Raw genomic sequence first — 17,318 nt, 5'->3', positions numbered from 1 at the left:
CTCTGTCTCCCAAGCACTACAATTTTGTTGTTATTGCTACGAGAGTAATTAGCAGAAAATACTATCAATCAGTCAAGCAGCTGGTAATAAAATTGTCTGGTTTGGTTGTCTAACAGCGTAGTGAAGAACAGAAGAGGCTTTAGGATGAGGCCAGAGCAAGACATTCCCATCCACTTGGGTGTGTTTTATAGGAACTGATTGTAGTAGTTACCGCAATTTCTGGAAAAAAAACCAAAAAACAACCAAACCCCAAACAACAAAAAAAACCCCAACCAAAAAAAACCAAATAACCAAAAAAACCCCCCAGAAAACCCCAAACCAAAAAAAAACCCTCTTAAGAGTAAGATCAGTACTTGTTGTGGAAACTGGATGGTACTGGAGGGGATGTTCTGCTGTAGAGAAATCCCCCTTGTCTCATCTTGTCTTCATGTTGATGTGTTGGCATTACGGGGAGACTAGTTTGGTGGGTGACACCCCCCCCCCCATGTGTTATTCCGTGTGTTCCTCTCGGTACCCGAGCTTTACGGGGCGTGCAGGGGAAGGGCTTCGGCATTACCGTTAGTCGTTGCTTGTTCAGGCAGTACAGATCACGGTGACTGAGGACAGCAAGCGCACAGTGGTTCCAGTGAATAGTCTGGCTAACAATGAACCGCCCAAATAAATGAAAAAGTAAATTGTTCTTTTTTTTTTTTCACTATACTGCCAATTTCACCCAAACAAAATTACATTCCCAAGTGTTTTTCTTAACATAGTAGTTCTTCCCTAGATGTTTGCCTATAACACAAATGATTGAATGGCACTTTTCTTATCCTTTCTCTTTTTCTCCTTAACTTTGATTTTTGCCGTTTTGCTGTTGATTTTATTATTAATTTTACCACGTCTTCCTGTATGCTAAAAAATTATTAGAAATTTCCTTGGCTGTTTAGTCTGGTGAAGGCTGTCTACATAGCAGAGTCCAGCACCAAGCAGATGCGCTACGCATGTTCTGAACAAGTGTTGGTAACAGAAGTGCTGTAGAGCGTGCGGAGCCCCTTGCTAAGGCAGTGATAGAGCTAAATCAGCTATTAACAGCCCAATCTAATAACTTGCCTGGCTCTGTGCAGCAAAGTGGTATGTCATGAAGATGTACCCGTAAAGATAAATCATGTGTGTTTCTCAGCGCTAATGAGATCCTGTTACTTTGATGGATTTTCTGTTGGCAGTCTGTAGAGATCTCTCCTTCAAGCTGCCTAGATTAATATGTATGTAATACCTATAATAGCACCTTGACACTCAATAAAGATTCATTTCTGAGCTGATTGATTTGGAGACCGAGACATGCTCTGTCAAAAGATGTGGGCTACTAATAACAAATTTCTTCAGAAGTACCCTTTTCTGCAGGAGTTTGTGTTGCTCGTGTTGGTTCAGAGTAGGAAATCCACCCATTGCTCTCCTTAAACCATTTATCTCTTTGCAAATAAACCCTGCTGCAGGATTAGACACCTGGACTGGCTTGGGACGTGGTGTGGCTGCAAGACTGTGTTAATAAATGAGCTGTAACGATGCAGGCTCTGGAGACAGGCAAGTCGAGGGTGTCCGTGCTGTGTTTTTAGCACAGGTCGCACTCAGGATGGATCTGTGGAGCCAGCTTGGGCCTGGAGGCAACAGTTCAGGGCTGTTTGTCGTAGATGTCTGTGTTTTCCCACATATTCCTTTCACCCAAAGAGTCTTAACTAAATGGTCTCTTGACTCTCTCTCTACTTTCCCCTGTGTCAACCTTTTATCCATCAGCGTGCTAAGCTAAACTTATTTTTGGACCACGTTCTTTCTCACCTTTGGGGGAAGAAAGTGGTGGAGAGAAGAAATTTATTTTGCATGAATGTCGGTGTTTCAGTCATGGCTTTGTGGCTAGCATTGGAAGAGGAGATCGGTTGGCTCAGTGTGGCGATAATGAATTATGGGAGGTATCACCTCGAATTGCTCTGTGGGCTGGCAGAAAAACACGTACCATCATTCTGCTCTTTGGTGGCCTGTGGGCAAGACGTTATGGTCTGCGATTGTATTTTCCTAAGGGTAAGAGACTGCTTTGCAAAATCTGTCTTTCTCATCACAGAGGGGCTCAGTATCCGTGCCGTTAACCTGAAACCTTTCACTGGCAGAAATAAGAGCACTGCTGTTAATTTAAAAGGGAAGTAAAGTTAGGTTTGGAGACTGATATTTTTAATTTTTTTTTTAAACCATTGGAGGCATTCTTGTCTTCCTCTGATTTTTTTTTTTTTATCATTACTTATTTTAAGAAAACAAGAAAAACCATCCCTCCTTCGTGCTCCTTTAAGATCAAGGAGTTTGAAGTCATTGACTGTGAAAAAAGGACCCAAATCTACCCCAAACCTGGCAGTTTACTATTCTGTTTATTTCTGGAGCCTCTCCCTGGAGGCTTTATCTGCAGGAGGTTGCAACTCTCCAGCCGAACGACATCCATCTTTCTCCGCACTCCTGACCCAGGTCACCGCCTTTGTCGAGGGGGATGTCTCCAGGCGAGGAGGGATTTCTAGAGCTGCTTGTGTTCAGACAGATTTCCCAGCCCTACCTTTGTTTCTGGGGACTGGAGTTCTGCAGAATAAACGGCATTTGAGGTGATTTTTCTCCTAAATGCTTGGGTAGCAAGCAGGGTGAATGGGAGCTTGCAGGGCAAATGGCCGCATCTGCAAAAGGGGATGGATGTTTCCAGTTGTAGCGTTGCAGCACCTGGGAGTGAAGTGCCAGGAGGCAACTTAGAAGCCCTAATAAACGTTCCCGTGAGAGAAAACGCACTCCAGGTTAAGTGAGGTCCACTGACAAACTCCCCCCGCACCAAGGCGGAGAGGCAAAGGGAACTCAGCTGGATGTTTTCAAGGTAGGACCCATCCCCAAATTCCACCCCTTTGGGTTGAGCTGCTCATCTGCTTCTGTTAACCTGGGAGTAGCAGACTAGTAGAGTTTGCTGGATGTAGGTTATTTTTTTTGCCATGGAGGAGCGGCATCCCTTGGTTTTCTGAGCCAGTGGTGATAGCACTCGGTGCCTGCATCACGGAGGGATGCTCTTAGACCTGGGAAAACTGGGATCTAAACCTTTCTCAGTCAGAAGGGTTATTCCAGGAGATGGGAGCACTGTCGTGTTTGCTCTAAAAATAGTTGCCCGAACCCCCATCTCCTTTCGCAGTCAGGAGCCCGTGCGGCTGCGCCTGGTCTTGTGCTGTGCCTGGAGATGTCCGTGTGTCCGTGTGCTGTGGGTGTCCCTTCCAGGGGCAGCTCTCCAGAGGGTTAGGCACACGTTTGCACCAACCCAAAGTAGCCGTAGATGGGAGGGATCTTGCGGGATACTCAGCCGAGAGCTGGGAGTGTCTGTTAGCTGTTCTCGTTGTGTACTGGCAGAGGTAGATGGTAATGGACCATCGAGCATCTAACCAATTACATTTTGCTGGTTTTCTTGCGGGATGATTTCTGTTGCATTTTCTAACGCCGCCTTGCAGTTGCATTCTCTGTCCTCCAGCCGATTTCGGAGTATTCTGCACTTCTCAATTTGAGGTGGAATCGTCTCAACGTTCCCTTTGATTCCGTCTAACTTAATTATTGTTGGTCCTGCGCACTTTCCAAAGAAAACGTAATATGATTGAAAAGCCAGCTTTTCCTTTAAAAGCCATTTGGACGAAAAATACGCAGTGTGTTTGAACCATGATTCCCCTTTCATTGATGGGGAAACTCGAAGCGCAGGGATGTGAAGGGACTTGCCTCCCGCTGTAACTACAGCCTGATCCTGTGTACTCTGTGTCAAGCAGTAGCTGGGGTAACAGCAAGTCCAACTCCATCTAAAAATGAATAAATGAAGGTACCGATGAGCCTGAATTAGTTGAAGGAGAAGGAAGAAACCACAACAGTGATTTTGTGCTGTCCTCCTAAGTACAGTGCAGCTCTCCTAGGAGCTATTTAGAGCTTCCCAAAGCAGGGGGGGGGGGGCAGAAAAATCTGTTTCAAAAGCATATTTCTCCTTTCATGTCCCAACATAATGCAATATGCAGTGACCCAACAAGGATCTGATTCATGTTATGAATAGCGGAAACAAAACATAACTTGTTACATTGGCAGGTTACGTTTACTCATCTAATCCAGTGCCTAATCCAGCCTCTTTAATAAAGCAGCATCATGCCAAAGTCTACAACAGCTCTTTAAAAGGAAATATAGTGGGAGGAAAGTTTCTTTCCTTGCTTGTGAATCTCTAACCCATCTAACATACGGGCTTTCTGTTCAGTAGGATTGCGCTGGCTACGTTTTACCTGCGTGAAAAAACAGCCCAAGATGGCAACGGTTGTCAGCCGTAATTTTGCTTTTCTGTGTATAGAAAATTCAGGATTACTAGTTGTTAGTGTTTTCTCATTAAAAGCAGAATGTTAAAGTAATGCTTGAGTGCTTCAGTGTTGCTATCTAACACACGCTTCATTTTCATAAGTATTTTTAGACTCTGTGTGTGTAGGTGGGAGTGGGTGGTTAGTGGGTTAGATAACATCAAAATTCTCAATATGAACCACGGGGGGAAAACCAGCTTAGAAATCACATGCTTCAGCTATAAAAATAATACAGCTTGCCATTTTGTTGGGGTTTTTTTATAGAAACTTTAAAATTTTGTTAGCCAGCATAGTCCGTTGTAGAGAAACGTACCTATTGCTGGGGGAGCTGATGTCCCTCAGGGAAACTCGCCCTTGCCAGCTAAGCTCATGGTTTTTCATCTGGAGGTCTTCAATGTTGCGTTTGCTGGGGCTGTCCTTGCAGTCCGGCTGTGAAGGATCCTCTGTGACCTAAAACCAGACAGATTTCCAGAGCGTGAAGTGGAAAAGATAGATGTCTTTACATGCTGAAAACAATTCTTTATTTTTGGAAGGTGGATAGCATTTTACATAAGTGATCTTGTTCTCTTTTGAGCTTAAAGATTTTGTTCACTTCATTGTCACTTCCAAATATTGCTAAAGTCATCTATTTTAAAAAAAAAAAAAAATCCTTTGAAGGTAAATAGTTCACCTTTACAGACACTGAAACCAAGTCTGAGAAAGAAGAGGTGATTACTCAGAGTTGCTTGTACTTTGCCTACACGCAATCTCCGTACCTTTGTAACTGCAGAATTGGAAAAACAAATACCTGAAAAGGTGGAGTAGTCCTAATGCCAACAAAATATGCTGACAAACAGGTGCATGGTCTATCTGGCTTTGGTTTTCAGACCTAGGAACAGCATTTGGGCTTTTATAGAGATAATTGCATTTCTGTTGCCTTACCTAAGCCAAAGGTTCAGAGATGTGCCACACTAAAATCCCCTTCTGAATTGTTTTATAGGAGTTGAAAGCCCAAGGTCGGGGCTTTAAACCCATCCCTCGTCGAGGCAGACCTTCCGCTTTCTCCCTTTGGCTGGAGGAAGGGAATATACTTAGAGGAGAGTGCCACATCCCTGTTGTTACAGCTATCCGAAGCCAGAGATTTTCAGATCCGAACGAGGGAGAGGGTGACCTCTTTCATGAATGGACCAAAATGGAATGTTTTCATTTCCAATGGGCTTTAAGCCAAGTAAATATTAGTCGATCCAAACTAGTTTTGAAATTAAATTATTCTTATTTGTTGGAGCATTCCAGAGAATGACTTTGATCTGTCTGTACTTTCACCAAGGGGATATTGGCAGGCCGGCCTCCCATTTCTAGCCATTCGGGATGAAAGAGGGGTTATAATAACCACCTTGTGTGGCAGTGATACTGAACAGATGACATTTTTTGGACAATATTAAATGAATAAAGGTAAACATACTTCAATTAAAATGTTTTTTGAGGCTGAATGCAATAGTGCTGTTGGAAAGTCTTCTATGTGGGTTGGAGGAATTTGGCTGCATTTGTAACTGATTTTCTTTAACTCCAAAAATGGTTGAAAGAGAGTTTGTTCTGTGCGTTATTTCCTTTTCAAATAAATACGTTGTTTCAGTATGACTTTGAAAAATCAAATTAAAATTGGCAGTGGACAACGAAATTGTTAATAACTGGGAAGTGGAGATGTGCGTTGAAGGAGGACGGTCTTTGTTATTTAGTGCTTTGTTCTTTTCCTTCTGGGATCTCGGATCCCATCGCGCACGGTGAGCGGTACCACGCACCGCACAGCGAAGAGGTAGCTCAGAAGACACCTGTAAGTAAACTGAAGCACGCAGCAGTTAAGTGGCACGTTATCGATCTTGCTCAAGATCTTTGGAGACAATGTAAAATATCAATTAAAGAAAAAAATAAAATGCTCAGTTATCGTATTAAGGCTCTTGGGTGTTCCCCTTTACTCTTTTGCCAGAGGGTCCTCCAGAAGAGGAGAAGGGAGCAGGGCGGTGGGGACCATCCCACTGTAAAGGGCTACTTAGACACAGCTGAAGAGCCTTGTAAAATGATATCAGCTGATGATAATTTGTGCTTCCTGTAGACTTAAACATGAACTGAAGTAAACTGAATGAAAATATAAATATAATAATTTTGGTTAGATAGGACAGCTGGAGTTCATCTGGTCTAACCACCCCGCAAAGCAGGACCACTGTCAAAATTAGGTCAGGCTGCTCCACACCTAAAATTCAGGTATCTATATGAGAAACTCAGCTGTCTTTTTTTTTTTATTTCTCTTTTTTAAGCCCCAGTTTAGACAGATTTCAGGTTATGTGGAACCTTTGGTGTTCAGGCTTTTTACATGTCTTTTGTCAATAACTAAACATACAAAATAGTTTTTGCAATAATGCTGCAAATTAAATTGCTTGTCCTTGATATGGAAGTGATTTACTTTCCTTTCACAGGAATTAGACTAGCTGTACTTCATTTCTGAGTTAAATAAAAGAAAAATCTCCTTTAACAGATACCACTTTAAACAATCAGCCCTGTTGATGAGCATCCTGAAATGTCACGTGCATTTTAAGTCCGTTTAAGTACTTTGTATGTTCATGCCTTAACGGAGGAACAGTTTGAAAAAAGATGGATATAAAACCCAAAGCACAAAGGGTTTATAGGTTAAAATTTCGGCTTTTGTTTTTTTTGAAATTCTGCTCAAAACTGGATCCTTTTGCTTGAAATGGAATATTTAGTTTTCAACTCAGCATGTGAACTGGTCATGCTTGAATTTAAAGCTTGATTTATTTTTTTGCACCTGTTTTTATTTTAGCACTGATTGTATGTGTTATATACTTTTGCTACACGGTTCCTTTCTCCCCAGCTGGAAGTCTGGTCCAATATTATCATGCGAGACCTTCCTAAAACGTACATTTGTCACTGTGCAACACCTGGAAATGTAAAGTAGACTCGCTGCTCCGTTCATCTTTTCTGAATTCATGGTTTTCTTTCCTGTGTGTTGTAAGACTGACCCATATATTTTTTTTTAAGACCAGGGGCTGGTTGTGTATTGCACTGCAAAACCTTGTTTCTATCAAAACAAGGTGCAACCCTGCCCCTGGCAAGAGGTACCAGACAGGCCGGATCAGAGGAGGAGAACTGGACGTGAACCTGGGAGGAGGAAACCATGGTGGGGTGTAAAAGGAGCCGAGCTGAAGGAGAACGGGGGGAGACGCAAGACGGAGCGTGGGAAGCGATGCTAACGCAGCACGGGTGTACGGGATGGCTTGGAAGTCTGGGATTTTTCTGCAATAGTTATGTTTGACAAAGCGAAGGGATGAACTGAGTGATCTTAAGGAGGTTTTAAATGAAAAGACATGCGTATTCTATTGGATATGCAAATTGGAATTACATAATCTGCAAAAATAATAATAAAAAAATCATTTCCAGATTTGCAGCCTTAACCATGTGCTCAGTGGGGCGGTGGCAGAGAGCTGGCGAATGCAGCTGCAGTGTAAAACTGGGGCATCCAACTGGTTTTGATCTTGATAGAAAAGGGGCAGAAGGTCACTGCACAGTCTGTTGTTCTCGGTGTCTCGTAGTTTATGTAATTCTTCGGGCAGATAAACGCTGTATGGGGAGATCAAATGAACATGCTTCACTTAGTGCTGTAGTAACTGCAAGCCGTCCTCTTTCCTTGCTTTCCCTTCCCCATGGAAAACTGAAGTTGTGGCTGTTGCTCCTGTTGTTGTCCGTGCAGGTGTATGGATCCTGTGCTGGGTTAACTATGATAACGTGTGTGCCCTTTATAATTCTTACCGATAGCAAAGATGAGCAAAATGATAGAATATACTGAGATTCTGAAATAAAGCCTCCCTGAAACTAAGCGGGACCGTTCGGTCAACAGAGCACGACAGATTTCAGGGCTTAAAGAATTGCTGGTTTTTATAGTGTACAGAGCTTTTCACCAAGGCAGGAGCTTATAGATGCTGAGTGAGAACTACTACTGCTGTCTGTGTGGCCACGGTTACTGGGTTTTTTGTATGGAAGGTGGAAAAAAATCTCAGTGGATATGAACCTTTCGTATCTTTGTTTATGGATGGAGAATGAGATGTGTTCAGTGATTAAGTTGGTTACACTGGAACTACCAGCACAGCGGCTAGCTTCGGTCGGGGAAAGTGAATGCTCCAGCAAGAATTAGGGAGTTTGTTCAAATTTATGAAGACAGAGGCAATTTTAGGCTGCTGTCTCAATTCTGTTGTTTTAGCTATGCGTATGTGGGGGCGCATGTGTGTGTATATATGCGCGTGTGTGTATTAAAAAAAAACCAAACCCAAAACCCTGTGTGGGATGTGTGCTCATGTCTGTCAGACTTGGCGTGATTTCACCATATTAAGTTGCTATTTTGAAATATACCCTTGAGATTTCTACGTATCTCTTCCTAGAGCTGTGCTCAACATATTTCCTAGCTGGTTGGCTGGCTGGGATGCTGAGAGGCATGCTAGGGATGACTTGCATATCTGAAAATTAGGATGGGCCCTGAGTCGTGTGAAAGGGGTGTATGAATGGGAAGCAGGAGCCCCGGAGGTAGAGAAGTTTTATTTTATGTAATGCAGTTCTTAAAAATGTAAACCTAACCTCCTCCTTGTCCTTTTTCCTAGGGTGACTCTGTTATTACAGTGCAGCTGACCGAGGAAGATAAAGTTGAAGATGATGTAGTTTTTTACTTGGTGTTCACTGGGTCAACTGTCCAACACTGCACAAGCACGAGAAAGATTAATCCTGGGAGTCTGGAAACAATTTCTCCTGGTAAACAATTGCTTTTCTTTGCACATCAGTATATCAGTCTGTGAAATTTGGTTAATTCAAGTAGACTGAAATGTAATGCTGTTTGGTTGGTTGTCCTTTTCCTCATTTACACATTCATAGAGAGAAGGTGTGGCTTGGATGATTGCTTTTGCGTTTTAAAAATCTCTCACTTGATTTCGCTGCAATTATATGACTCTGAGATTGCAATTATCTATAGTGTAACTATGGGATTCTATTGTAGAAGATACACAGTTGTATTTACACATAGTAAAAAGCTTTTAAACACGAGCAAGATAACGGAAGACACATTTGCAAGGTTGGAGATGCTTTTATCCGAGCAGTGTACAGCCTGGTAAGTCCTAGCTAAACTTAGGATCCACTTAACTCAGTGTGGTTTATTGCTGTATTCCTGGTGAAATGCAACCCTTTTCCCCTAAATCCCGTCGTGCGGATCGGGGCCAACACAGAGTTTCTGAAGCTCTTGCAGCGGCAGGCAGCGTATGGTGCTTGGTGCCATCCCTGCGGCGCAGCCGGGTCAGACGAAGTGGGTCTGCACATAAAAGCCCACCGCTCTTTTTAAGCCTTCGTGCCTTTAACAAAACAAAACAAATCGGCGCGACGTTTTCCTTTGGTGACTTCAGGACCGTGGGAATGAGCGTGTTCCAGGCTGCGGTCCTTACCATTAACCTTTCATTCTGACTTGTTGCTATGCAGCACATTGATACTAGTGTGAGAAAAACGCCTGACATTTTCACTATGAAGTATAGCTTAAGCAATCAAGTGTATTTCGTGGGTTTGCCTTTTTATCTGTCTTGTAGGTATTGTTTTACGAGAGATGCATGTGAAGTAAAATTTGGGCTAAGGAGTTTCTCCTCCTGGGAATAAGCGGCTAAAAGTTGGCCACCGTATTTTTTCATTTCCTCCTCTTTTTGTGCTGTTCGGTTTGTTCAATTAGCTTGGGAAGAGAAGTCTTTTTACAGTTAGTGACGACTAGAGCCCTGTGCAATCAATTAGATTAGTGCTTATTTTCTCCCAGAGGAGGGAGAAGAAGGGGTGAGTCCTTCCGTGCTTTTGTGTGGCGGGGCTCTGCCAGCCCCGCTTTGCAATGACCTCACCTCCCCCTCGGGACCGCGGCTGTGTCGCCAAGAACAGAACTGAAAAGCTTCAGTGTTTGCCTTCAGCCCGCGCGGGATCCGGCGTGCTTCATGGGATTTCCGGGCGGGAGCGATGCTTTCCTATCCCCGCCGGCCCTGACGTCCTCGGAGCAGCGGTGGCTGCCCGGCGGTACCCAGGGTGATGCTCTGGGCTCTGCCTGTCCTGCCAGCCCCGAACGCAACTGAGTCACTGGGGAGAGCTCCCAGGGGCTCATTTTTTCACTGTTAGTGGGAAATCTGACTCTGCTCGTGATTCAAAGGGAAAAGGAGGGATTTTGCTCTCAATTGTTCCTTCAGTTATAATGGGCTTTTTATTATTTTTTTTTTTAACCCAGTAGAATTGTGATCTTGTGGTGTGGGATGCTACGTAGGGATGGGTGCTGTCCCAAAATACAGCTTGTATCAGTTTTAACGCACTTCTACGGCTAAGTTTTAACGGACTTTTCAGAAAGGTAGTCCCATTCCTGCCAGATAACGCTGCCCAGGGCTGCAGTGCAAGGGAAGAGATGACTTCTCAGATGTAAAGCAACTGTTTGGAAAACACCCTCTTCTGTGCTTGTACCTCATTTTGGAGAAACTACCTGAGAATAAAAAGACTTCAGTGATGAAGGGGGTGCTGGGGAGAAGCAAAATGGGGAAAATCCAGTTTTTTCATACCCCTCCACAGACACAGACGTCTGTCCAGTGTTGCTTCAGCTCTGATTTCAATAAGAGCATGACTTATTTCAGCCCAGCTCTTCCTCCTCCTCCTCCTCCTTCCTGAACTCGATGGTGAATCTGTAATCATGTGTTTACACTGTATATTCGGCTGGTTGCCTTGGGGATGGTTGTGGTGACTCAGAACTAATGTTACTTGACCTCACCGTAGGATTAGCCATGAACAAGAGACTGTGTGGGAGACCAGCCCTTCTTTAAACATCCAGGCCCTGGTACTTAGCAAGTGCTGTGCAAGGAAACTCAGCTTTTAGCCAAAATCTCTTCACTTCCAGCTTTAAGCATCTTTCCTTTGTCCCTGCGATGCGAGGTGTGGATGAAGGAAGGGTTGATTCACTCAGGAGCATACCCAGCCCCTCCACCGGCCTTGCTTGAACTTCCTCTGCTTCCCTTCTGGGCTTGGAGGCTCTTTTCTCATCCTCATCCCAAGTCCTCAGAGTTTCACGTGGTCCCCAGGGGACTTCAGATGAAGTCCATCAGGGGCTGGCATGACCATAATTTGGTTAAGGCTGATGTAAAAACAAAACCAGATTTTTAAACATCCTTTTTGCCTTCACTTTTTCAGTAGTTTTGGTGAGGCATGGAGGCGTAAAAAACAGAAAGAGAAATTATTTGATTACATCTGCTGCTAAAATTAAGTAGAATGTTTTAGTAAGGCTTTCAAAGGAAATCAAGTTTTAAAAAAAAAAAAAAAATCTCAACACCGAAAGGTGGCTTTAGATGAGAAATTAAAGAAAATGGAATGGAAATGTAAACTGTCAGAATACCTCCTAAATTCTCATTGTGTGCGAAAATTCTCTACATCCTGTAAGGCCGTACCTAAATAAAAGCTTACCATTGCAGAGTCAAATGACTGCTGCATTTTGTATAATTACTAATCTACCTCTTTCTTATGCTGTCTTTATCATCAGCCTTAAACGTTAAGTATATATGCTTAACAGTGCTGCTGAAATCTAAGCTTTTAATTCTGTACATAATAAAAGAAGACACTTGTGATTGTAAATTCATGGGAGCAGCTTTTTTTTTACCTGAAGATGTGGCTAAATGTAGATTCAGCGGTCACTCAAAGGACCGAATACTTGCCAGTATGTTTGTGCTTGCTCTGAAGGATGGGTTGGGGTGGTTATCCTGCCCCGCTATTGACTGTGTTATGAATTTAAGGGAAATAATTTCCCCTCGTAAGGAACAGATTCTCATCTCAGCTGATCTGTCATAACTTGAAGTATCAAAATAAGCTACTGAGTTACAAGAATTAGGCAGCAGATGATGTTTTGTGTGCTTCCAGTAGCTCTTTTGCCAGCCCGAGGACAAATCAGGTAACATCATCCAACAAAGCTTCTGTTTGCCGTAGTGAAAAGGCACTTGAAACTTATTTAACTATTGCTTTACCGTCACTAGTAAAATGCTTCAATGTCTAAATGATCTCGTTCGAATTCTCCATAACCGAAGAAGTTTTCCTCTGTACCAGAAGCATTCTGTAGTTCTGCAGAACAGTTTTAAACACTGTCTCATTGGACACTTCTCACGTTAAGGTCCATCTGCGTGGCAGGCAGAGATGCTGTGGCAATGGATGTTGCTCTAGTTTGGATATAGTTAGTGGCAAAAGCATGGTCACTGGAGTAAGAAAATACCAAAGGTCTGAGCAGGGAAGGATGCAGAGAGATGATGTCAGCTCTGCTGCTATGGCTAAACCGTCGTTGCTGCTGAAATTGTACTGCTGGGGATGGACGTGTCCGGTTGCGTCATGGATGCTCATCCTACTTAGTGTTGGTCACAAACTGAGCTTTTCAGCAAGTCCTTATTACTGAAGTAGCCGAGACTGTCATCGTATTTAATACATTTTTCTCTTCCCAACATCTCTGCGGAGGGTAGCCGAGACATTGAACGGCCAAGCAGATTGCACGTGGTAGCGCAGGACGTTTTTGTTAAAGCAGAGAAGTGAAACTCGATTGCAAGGCAGCAGCCTCATTGCCTGCCTCTGCTGCTAGAGCAGCTTTTCCCCGCTGGAAAAAACCCACTTAGAATAAAAAGCCTCAGACCATGATCTGGCAAACAAACCAACAAAAGGAGGAATGACCTCATTCCTGTCCACATGAGTCAAAAGCCATGACCACAGCCTGCCGTGGGCAGCGGAGGCATCTTGGGATCAGGAGGCTCTCGGGCAGATTTGGAGAGAACTTTCTCGCAGGAGAAAGCTCACGGAGCGAGCTGGGCTGCTGGGAGCTCGCGAGTATTTGTGCGGTGCATCTAGTGCAAGTTGTGTGCCGTCACGGGAAGGGCTGCCTCACTGGGCACGGGTTTGGCTTTGCGTTTAAAGGCTGGAGTGTGGTATCTGGGAAATGCAGAGGAGCTCAGTGGAGGAAAATAGGGAGAGACAGTCCAGTACTGTAAGTGCAGAGCTGCAGCAGCTCCTAATCCAGCAAGAGGAGGGTAAGAAATGCGCTGTCTCTAAGTTGAGTCACTGAAACAGTAAGGAAGGTAATTTTGTGAGATAATAATTGCCCTTGTGCGTGCTGTTGCAATGTGTAGGGGCGCGCTGAGCTTTGCTCTGTAATACCTACATCACTTTTTCTCGTTGGTTGATCTCAGAAGGTGCGGGATTCTTGTACGGGTTTCAAAGGGGAGGAGGAGGAGCGAAATGAGAGGCAGAAGAAGGGCCTGAGAGGTGGCCTGGCGGCTGGTTGCCAGCAGTTTCACAGGGCTGAGACACTCCTGTTTACTCCGAATGCCTTGACTCACAGGGAGCTTTCTCTCTGGGCTTAAGCTGGGTTGGAGAAGCAGGTTTCAGTCTTTTACTTATTCTTAATTCCTGGAGTTTTCAGATATTTTTTTTTCTTTCTACTTTCTTTCTGCTAGTTAAAAGGATAATTAAGATTAATTTCAATTAGCTTGGAAATATCTTTATTTCAAACTTATTTTACTGTGAAATCCCTTACATGTGTTCATGTTTTATTCTTTTCTACCACAGACTTTGTTTTTCCCCTAGGAAACAACTTCTCATAGAAAAAAAAAAAAGCTATATTTCATGAATTACAATCTTTGTACTGGTAGACCAAAAGGGTAAACAAGTTGCATAATAAATGACCACTTGGCAATACCAGTTGTGGATTTGAAAATACTCTTAATTATGAAACAAAAAAACCCCCTAAAATAGAATAAAAGAGCATAGCCAGTAAGACTTTTTGCAGTCTATCCTCTTTGGTGTACTTAATTGCTCTAGGCAGTGTAATTAAAAGGAAATGATGCCAGTTCTAGATGACATCAGTCACAGGAAAAAGTGATTGAATCTGTATTGAAATTATTTATGATGTAATGTGTGGGGTCTTGCATTTCTATAGATTTTTGGGACATCTGCAGTATAAAGGGCCTTAAAAAAAATCTTTCTGCACTCTGCATATTAATAGTTGAGGGTTTAAAATGAAAAACAAAGGCTCCGGTCTGTTACTGGTACTGTGCCTATGTATTTCATAAAGTTTCCTGTGTTGCAAGAGAGAGTACGGTAACTGTGTAAATCACAGAAACGCACTTCAAATACGGACTCTGATTTTTCAGAACCAGAATCTGGGATTTCGGAAGCAGAGAACCACCACTTTTCAGATGGCCACGGGAGATCCCTTGATTTCCCTGTCCACGAGCCACCAGATGGCAACATCTCTTGGATGCAAATCCGGGATGCTCCATGAGATTCACCACGTTTCTTGTCTGGCTTTCATGTCCTGCTTAAATCTCTTTGTAAAACCTCTTTCAACCCAGCCCCGCCATGGTAACTCAGAGGATGCAATTAGCACCCGTGTCCTTAGTCACCTACCAGGCAAACCCAAACATGTGCTTCCAGCAGGGCTTTAAATAGCTGCCCAGGCTGGAGGCCCATTGTTTGATAGCTGAAATGTGAATTCTGAAAATAGGAGGTTTGGACAGGATTTCCACTTTTAGAGGAGGAGGAAATGAAATCATGTTTTGCTAAAGCTCTGTTGAGGGGTGTTTTGTCTCCATGCACACCTTGTTTAGTGATAAAAAGCCCAAAGAGTTTTGCTGTCACCCTTTTAACCACACCCTAGATCAGACACAGGTACCAATTAGCCAGCCAGGTATATGACCGTACATTAACTTGTCTGTTAATTACTTAGAGCTCAGAAATCTCCACCTTTGCTGCTGCTCATTGTTTCGTATCGTTACCACGTAGAGGATGCAGTGCTGTCATACCAATGCGTCTCAGCTCTTCAGGGATAAGTACAGAGACACCAGAACCCCATGTTTTCATTTTTTGTTCTTATGTCCTGCCCAAAGCAAGCTTCATTAACTGACCCCGTAAAGAATCCCTTAGTTCAAGGGTTATTGTCTTATTTAAAATCACTTATACAGTATTGTTTTATGTGAGGATGAGGAATTTGCTTTATTACGACAGAAGCAGTTGCTGCGCCCATCTCTGCGTAGACCGAAATAGGGTTTTTTTAATTTCTGTGGTTTTCCTGCAATATGTTGACAGTTCTCAAAACAGGTCCAAGGCGTGAATTGTTTCCAGCTAAATTTAAAGTAACTGAGAAGCGGAAAGAGAAATGAGGTAAAATGCAGTGTAAGAAGAATTAAGGAGTTATTTGACTTTTATCAGAGTTAGGCCAGCATATAAATGACCTAATTTTGTACTGTGGCAAATAAAAAGTATGAAGAAGAGTAGCCTAGCTGTACACGTGATATTATTCTGCGCAGTCTGAGACATCAGCGAGGTAGAAACACCGTTGTATTTGTTCGAAGAGTTAAAATTCACACTGGGATACCGCTGGATGATACCAGTGTGTTGGTGTTCAGTATTTTGTCATTTGCTTTTGATTGCTATTTTGGGCAAAGGGCCTGATTTCTGGGGAAGACTGAAGGCAATCAGGAGGGGTGCTGGGCAGCACCCCAAACCTGATCGCATTGTGAAGTGCGGAGATTTCTCCTCCCTTCTGTGGTTGCACTCATGGGCGTGATTTATTCAGGTAGGTGTGTTTTCAGCCTACCAAAATGCAAACCTTTATAAACAGGCTATAAATAGGCTCATCGCTCTTCCTGACACACCCAGGGGTTGTTGGGTTTTTTGCCTTTTTGATGAGTCAGAAATTCTTTTGTTCCACTTCTGGGGAAGGTGTCCGAGGGAGTTACAGCAGTTGATAGGCAAATGCCCCGATGCTTGCAGAGTGCATCACTTGGTGCTTAACCCATGCTAGGAGAAAGCCCCACTGACTACCAGCTGGAGCAGAAAAGAGATGGTCAAGAGCAGTATCGTCTGTTCTGGCCCTGCCCGGAGCTCCTTGTGATCTTGGGCAAGTTCCTGAACCTTGTAAAAACAGATTGGGGCTTGTTTCACAGATGATAACCACTTATCTCCTGAGAGTGCCAGAAAGCTTAGCTCACTTTTGCTAATGCTCTGGAAGAAAAAAAGGACTGTTGAAGTTCAGATATTAGTCTAGGCAAAGGAGGCCACGGTCTTTGATGTGGAGAGAAGTGTTGCCCCACCGACAGTTGCTTCAGAAGGTTCATGTATTGGGGACATGTTTGCTTACATCGTTCTGGTAGAGGTTTCAAAGCAGGGGGCAAAGACCTCTTGAGTAATCTTTTTAGTATTGGCTGCCCTTGTTAGTTACTGGCTTCTCTTTTGTTTGAACCGTTTGCCAAAAGCCAGAACCTGTCCCAGACTCCTGCCCCCCCCCACCCCCCCCCACCCCCACCCCCCCCCCCCCGAGTCTGACGTCTTCTCAGATGTAAGGAAGGAGAACATCAAAGCGTTGCGAGTGGTTGCCCTTTCGAAGAACATTCCCCAGGATTTAGCACGATGCTTGTTTGATCCTATGAGATGAAAATGGATCGTCAGCACTGTCACCTCCCTCTCAAGGCTGTATTAGATATCTGGGGGGGGTGGTTCAAGAGAACCATTGTTGGCTGCAGATCAGGACATGGCCTTATTGTCACCTCCCCTTGCATTGCATTGAACAATCCTGTAGCTTTGCTTAATTTTGGGGTTGGTGTTTCACATAAGGCCCATCCAAGAGAACTTTGCATGTCTCCATGATGTACCGGTTTAAAGAGATTGTGTCTCTTGACTGAGGTTTCTCTAGTTGTTGTCACAATGGAGGAGCTTTTGCTGTCCCACGGAAGAGTTGTTTGGTTTCTTTACCACGAAGTGACTGTCCCGAAGTGTTTCTCTATAGCTGCTCACAGGCCACGTTTGCCTTCTGCTTCAGTCCTGAAAGCCCGCTGGCAGAGTAGCCATGTTCTAGGTTATTCTGTAGATGGGATTCTTATGGGAGTACACAGAAAATAGTTT

General features: G+C 43.6%; 1 protein-coding gene across 1 annotated transcript in view; it reads left to right on the top strand.

Moving 5' to 3' along the window:
- LOC129210572 (A-kinase anchor protein 13-like) overlaps positions 1–17,318 on the top strand; it is a 121,899-nt gene that overhangs the window by 72,980 nt on the left and 31,601 nt on the right. Inside the window, exon 6 of the mRNA XM_054836431.1 lies at positions 9,002–9,149. Coding sequence (XP_054692406.1) covers positions 9,002–9,149 — 148 coding nt within the window. The remainder of the gene's footprint in view (positions 1–9,001; positions 9,150–17,318) is intronic.

This window comes from Grus americana, chromosome 10 (assembly GCF_028858705.1).
Source record: "Grus americana isolate bGruAme1 chromosome 10, bGruAme1.mat, whole genome shotgun sequence".
In the NCBI taxonomy this organism is placed as follows: domain Eukaryota; kingdom Metazoa; phylum Chordata; class Aves; order Gruiformes; family Gruidae; genus Grus; species Grus americana.
The sequence above is the reverse complement of the archived record's forward strand: the minus strand, read 5'-3'. Positions and strand labels throughout refer to the sequence as shown.